This window comes from Diaphorina citri, unplaced genomic scaffold (genome assembly GCF_000475195.1).
Source record: "Diaphorina citri unplaced genomic scaffold, Diaci psyllid genome assembly version 1.1 scaffold1901, whole genome shotgun sequence".
Classification (NCBI taxonomy): Eukaryota; Metazoa; Arthropoda; class Insecta; order Hemiptera; family Psyllidae; genus Diaphorina; species Diaphorina citri.
This window is the reverse complement of record NW_007379327.1, coordinates 45,796-51,701: the sequence shown is the minus strand read 5'-3', so window position 1 is coordinate 51,701 and position 5,906 is coordinate 45,796. Positions and strand designations below refer to the sequence as shown.

At 38.7% G+C, this 5,906-nt stretch overlaps 2 protein-coding genes and 1 long non-coding RNA gene across 4 annotated transcripts in view; 1 reads left to right on the top strand and 2 right to left on the bottom strand.

Annotated features, from left to right (window-relative positions):
- LOC103517595 (structural maintenance of chromosomes protein 4-like) overlaps window positions 1-1,425 on the bottom strand; it is a gene marked incomplete at its 3' end in the record, with an annotated part of 6,972 nt that extends 5,547 nt beyond the window's left edge. Inside the window, exons 1-2 of the mRNA XM_026829629.1 lie at window positions 1,225-1,425; window positions 209-426 (exon numbers count right to left, since the gene is read on the bottom strand). Of these exons, the coding sequence (XP_026685430.1) occupies window positions 209-426; window positions 1,225-1,425 (419 nt within the window). The remainder of the gene's footprint in view (window positions 1-208; window positions 427-1,224) is intronic.
- A 48-nt stretch (window positions 1,426-1,473) lies between these two features.
- LOC113470879 lies at window positions 1,474-4,534 on the bottom strand. Its single transcript, XR_003393782.1, has 2 exons — window positions 4,251-4,534; window positions 1,474-1,556 (listed from the first exon to the last, which is right to left on the bottom strand). It is a non-coding gene; the product is annotated as an uncharacterized LOC113470879 (long non-coding RNA).
- A 365-nt stretch (window positions 4,535-4,899) lies between these two features.
- LOC103517590 (pyridoxal phosphate homeostasis protein) overlaps window positions 4,900-5,906 on the top strand; it is a 27,295-nt gene continuing 26,288 nt past the window's right edge. The window contains exons 1-2 of one of the 2 annotated variants that reach the window (XM_026829628.1): window positions 4,900-5,080; window positions 5,739-5,882. In XM_026829628.1, the coding sequence (XP_026685429.1) occupies window positions 4,937-5,080; window positions 5,739-5,882 (288 nt within the window). In that variant the 5' untranslated portion in view covers window positions 4,900-4,936. The remainder of the gene's footprint in view (window positions 5,081-5,738; window positions 5,883-5,906) is intronic. The other variant, XM_026829627.1, reaches the window with a different exon arrangement.

Below are 5,906 nucleotides of genomic sequence, written 5' to 3'. Positions count from 1 at the left end.
AAAATAAGAAATGTATACCATTGACCACCACAAAAAAAAAAACATAAATAATAATAATAAATTAAAACTACTATGCTGAATTTCTTCATTTCCTGCTAGGGCATGGTTTATTTTCTCTTGGGTCGGTACTAGGTTAGGGTTGATGGCCGGTTCCCCGTTGTAAACGCCTACTGAAGGAAGGATCGTCGAGTTAATACAGAAAACTCACTTCATTCGTTCAACATAATCAATCTTCATTGATCCAAGACCTACCTGTTTCGGATCGCATACACATTGCTTCAGCTCTGCTTCGAGGTCTCGAATTTGCTTCTGCAGGGCGGGCAGATTCATTTCCAGTGACGGAATATCGATGCTCAACTTCTCCAGGTCTTTCCTCTGTTGAGTCACAAGCAGCTTGAGCTCCGACACTGTTTTCTCCAGATTCCCCTACGAATTAATTTATTTTGATCAAATTAAATTATATTTTTTATTGAACGGAAAAAATAATAATAATAATAATACATGTATGTATCGTACAACGTCGTAAACGTAAATGAATAAAAACCCGTTCCCATTTATTGGTGTATATTGTACAGCATAAATCATTGTGAGGACTTGTGCTTGTTCTTTAAAGGTAGAGAAAACCCTATGAAAAACTGCCAGCCCTGCTCGCACAGGACTGAAAAGTCCCTTTACTCCAGCAGTAGGCTACCTACTACTATTACTGTGGTCAAATTCTCAAATTATATTGAGGATAAAATTTCATACCTTAGCTGGGATTGAACTCACGCCCTCCTGTTTACCAGGCGAGCGCCTTGACTACTACACCACCGAGGTAGGTTAAGATCGTCTAGAAAAAAATTCAAGTTGAACAGGAAGGAAATTTTTTCATAAAAGAATCAAGAGTTCGAAGTGCCGCCCGGCCTATTTTAACACGAAACAGAGTTTCAAGGTTTTTTGGTAGAATATACTTCAGTTATACTGTTAGGGTGAGACTAAAATGCCCCCTTAACCCCGCAGTCTAGATTTGGTTTTATACATTTGATTGGTAATAAATAAAAACAAGACAGGCCTTCAGGCATACTTCATTTGTCAAGGTGCATTCCTTGCCCCTGGGACAAGAATGTATGCTTAATACAACTAAAATTCCTTTTTTTTTTCAAGTTACCTTCGGCCACAGTAGCCTCCAGCCGGCCTTCTTCCTCCTTAGCCTTGGCCTCGTAACCTCCCAGTTCCTTCTCTAACGAGGCTAATAGCCTCCAGCCGGCCTTCTTCCTCCTTAGCCTTGGCCTCGTAACCTCCCAGTTCCTTCTCGTCATCAAATCTCCTCCGCAATTCTATCTGCTCCTTCTGCAGTCTATCCTTCTCCTCCTTCAACTCTTTCGTAGCTATAACATGGAATTGATTAGTTAATACACAATTACAATAATAATAGTGCTTATTCATACTGCTCGCACACACATCTCCTATGTAACATCCACCTTCATCATCCGATGGACACATTTCTTCCAGTACATCTTCAGCTGGTACATTGTCAGTTTTCTTTGAAGCCATACTTAGTGGTCAGAAATTGAAACCTGAAAGAAAAGAAACAATATGAGTAAATAGCTTTCTATTTTTTCCTTAAAGCACTTTGACTCTATGGACAATAGGTTGTTTGCGCTGATATCCCTAGGTTACATTAGGTTGTATAGATTGGGGATTTTGAAGTGTAGGATTAGGGAATCAACACCTTGAACATCGTCAGATAGGGAGGGAGGTGAGGGCAAAGAGGAGTGAATGTGGGCATGAGTGGCACAGACAAGGATGTGTTGGATGGAAACCCCACATTGGCACACAGGTTGTGGTTCTTGGGTGAATATATGTTTGAATCTATAGGAATTCTGCTAAAATTGTCAATTTTCAAGTAGTTAGGTATAGGGTTTAAAAAAGGGAAGCTTTTCACACCTTACTTAATCCAGGGTTTGGCATTTTTATTATTTTTTTTAGTCAATTTTGTGGGATAAAACTCTGGGAGCCATCCCTGGAAGTAAACTTTAAGGCTGATTTGATGTGACAAAGTTAAAAAAAAAAATTAAATAAATAAAACATGCCTCACAATGTCTAAATCCACTTCTTATTTCTTGAAAAAACAACATGCCAATTTTGATGTATGAAAAGCAGATGGAAACATTTTGGACTGAACTATTTCTACAATGGGCCTAAACTTTTCCACCATTCCTGAAATCACAGACATCGTAGAAAAACAGATACTTCATTTTCACATTGATTCACTATGTGTTTGCCAGCCTAGTTAGCTTAGAAGCTGGTACAACTGCCTAGTGCCTTGTAAGCACTAGGTCACTGGTTTGTTTCCTGCCTGGGGTAGGTTTTATCCTGAACTGATAAAGTTTGTTCTTGGAATGGCTCACTTTCTCCTGTCCCATACTTTGTTTCACATCCAATGTGTTTTTCTCTAAAAGTGAAATGATTTGCTCTGGTTTAGACACATGTTTACTGTTGATAACACCTGAATTAAACCTAGTTAGCTTGGAGAATGGCGCGTCTGCCTTGTAAGCGCTAGGTCACGGGTTCGGTTCCTGATCAATTAAGGTTCGATCTTAGAACGGCTGGCTTTCTCCTATCCCGTCTTCCTTATCTTTTCGCTTTCGGGACGATCAGACCTTAGCAGTTACAGATCCCTCTATCAAGCCTCTTCAAAAACTATTTTTTTTTAACAGGTTTGATAGAAAGAATTGTCACTGATAAGATCTTATCGTCCCGAAATCGAAGAGAGAAGGAACACAGGATAGAAGAAAGCGAGCCGTTCCGAGAACGAACTTTATCTGTTTAGGATAAAGTCTGCCCCGAGCGGGAATCGAGACAGGCGGTTGGCTGTTGTAATAATGACTCCATTTCCGTGATGGTTCATTTCCTCAATAGTCTGTCGACACTTTGTAATGTATGTTATCTTTATTGCCAGAATGCTCGGTTGGTATCACAATACTATTAACTTTTTTTAAGTATTGTTCAAACAAGATAGCACATTCGCTAATAATATTCGCAAAGATAGTACACTTGTAAACAGTCTATTTAGTGTTTATCTCTTGTTGCATTGTAATGCCTACTTGGTCTGATTTGCAATGTAAAGCAGAGTCTACACTATGGTCTATCAACATTGTCTGAAAACACGTCCATTCCATACTATTAACTTCGACTTCTGTCGACTAGTGTGGACGCGCCTTCAAGAAATAAATACGAAAAGGTATTTTCTTTTCAGAAACGGAAACGATTTCCTTTTGCAAACTGAACCCTTGATCTTCGATAGTTGGGAAGGCGCCATCTTGGATTTCCAATGGCTTAATACAGGCGCTACCACGCCACCTAGTGGTTGAACTAATGCGTGTATTTTCCTTTAAAATTTGGGAATCGAGCTTGAGGGAAAATCGTCATAGTATGCGAAAGAGAAATAATTTACCTAGTCCTATTTGCAGGGTTGCCTCGTCCTCTAGGAGTTCATCACAGATATGGTTGGCAATAGCGCTGTCTATTTCAGTCACTTCTTCGGTAGCTGTAATCAGGAAATTGAAACTTTAAGAGAAGCATAGAGGATCCAAGGGACGTGACGTCAATGATGACTAGCACTGCACCCTATTCCACGAATGACTCCGGTCTTCTTCATCTTCTTTCACTGCACTCTTTATGTGAATAAAATTTTAAAATTTTCCTAATCTTCTTTGAAGTCGGATTTACCCTCCCTTACATACCCTCTTATCTAATTCCTCCTCCCTTTCCCAGTCCTTTTCTTTCAAGTCTTCCTCAACCTTATCTCTGCACCTCCGTTTTGGTTTCCTTCCCTTCCCGTCTATGGCCAGAGTCTCGTCTCTCCTCTCCACATGCCTATACTATCTGAGTCTACTCTCTTGGATTTTCTTTCCTGATGGCCCTACCTTGTAGTAAGCATGCACCTACGGCACAAAGGTTAGGTAGTCAGTAAGAATGTTTCTTATCACTCATATCAGAAACAATGTAAGACACTGTATTATTTGAGAACCCAACTCTTGGTACTTGTTCAGAAGTCTTCATTATCATCAATTTTTAAAGACTAGGTCATGTCAATTTAAAATTGCTACAAAAAGGAGCTGTCATGGTACTTGTGCAGAAGTCACGTCCGTGGAATATTGCTACCAAAGGAGCTGGCATAAACAAGCAGTGACCCTGGTTATTATGGGGTTAGGTTAAACGCAAGAAGGAGTTTTCACGATTCTCTAAAAGTGTTACCAGTTACTTACGTCTATCGAAGCCTTGTACTTTGAGTTCCAAGTTGTATCTGACAACCATCAGCTTTTGTCATCCTGTTTGCTAGGGGTAAGGATCTTATCCCTAGATATGCCTGGATTATCAGACCCTTGATTATGAAAGTTTTTGATTGGTTTTCTTCTTCCGGAGCTACCCAGAGTCAAGCATGATCACTTCTTTGGATTGATAGTCATTTAATTAAAACACAAACACATACTAAAAGGTATTAAATTAAAAGAAAATAAATAACTTTGGCCTTTATCAAAGCTTTTCCCTTTTCCTCTTTTGTTTGTTTGTTTTTTTGGTTTGGTGTTTGGTTCTTGGTTGTTTACATTTTTAAAATTTGAAAATCTAGACTGCCATGAACAGTGTTGCCTGATGGGTTTATTCGTAAAAAGGAATTTCTAAACTGCGGAGTCCGGATAAAAAAAATGACTAAAAAATTTGAGATAAACGATTTCTGAATAAAAAAAAAAATGTAGGTACCTAATCCATTTAATTTTATTTGAATTAGGTATTCATGATTTTTTTTTCTTCGTCATATTTGAATGGAAAAATCGAAAAAGGCACATGAAATTTTAGCCGGAAAAAATTAACCGGAATTTCTCAACTTGGCAACATTGTACTATTTTTAGTCCGGGAAGATTCGAGTGTATTTTTGAAGATAAGAGAAAGATAAATGGTTAATTTACGCTTGCACCTCTCTTATCTTATCTCTTTCGGTGTGATATCGAGATCAGTAGTCACTAGAGCTTTCAACATGGAGGCAGCTATCAAGGGAACTCTGGAAAAAGTAGAGCAGGCCTGTGCAAGAAGACCACAGGTTAGTATTTACCCCCTGGCTTGTAGTACCTACCTAAGTCTGTAAGCACCTACGGCACAAAGGTTAGGTAGTCAGTAAGAATGTTTCTTATCACTCTTATCAGAAACAATGTAAGACACTGTATTATTTGAGAACCCAACTCTTGGTACTTGTTCAGAAGTCTTCATCATCAATTTCTAAAGACTAGGTCATGTCAATTTAAAATTGCTACAAAAAGGAGCTGTCACGTACTTGGGCAGAAGTCACGTCCGTAGGATATTGCTACCAAAGAAGCTGGCATAAACAAGCAGTGACCCTGGTTATTATGTGGTTAGGTTAAACGCAAGAAGGAGTTTTCACAATTAGAGCAGTGATTAAGTAGTGTTATTATAGGGTTAGGTTAAATACAAAAAGGAGCTTTTCTTTTCCACGGACGTGACTTCTGCATAATTACCGCTGTCACAAATGAGCAGTGACTAGTGTTATTATTGGGTTAGGTTAAACATAAAAAGAAGCTTTTTTTTACTTTCTATGGCATGGTTTCTGAATAATTACCAATCTCCATTTTTTTTTCTTTTTTTTTTAGGTTCTCTCATGTTCCCAAGAAGCACATCTCTGTGTTGTCTGTGCCAGAAGCAAAGAATTATTCCTATTATTTACATTGTATTTTCCTTTACAGGAGTTGCAATGGTCTCGTCCTAGGCTGGTAGCAGTGAGTAAAACCAAACCTAAGGAATTAATAATAGAGGCATACAATGGTGGCCAAAGACATTTTGGAGAGAACTATGTACAGGAATTACTTGAAAAAGGACATGATCCAGAGGTAGGTAGTATCCAGGTTTCTGTA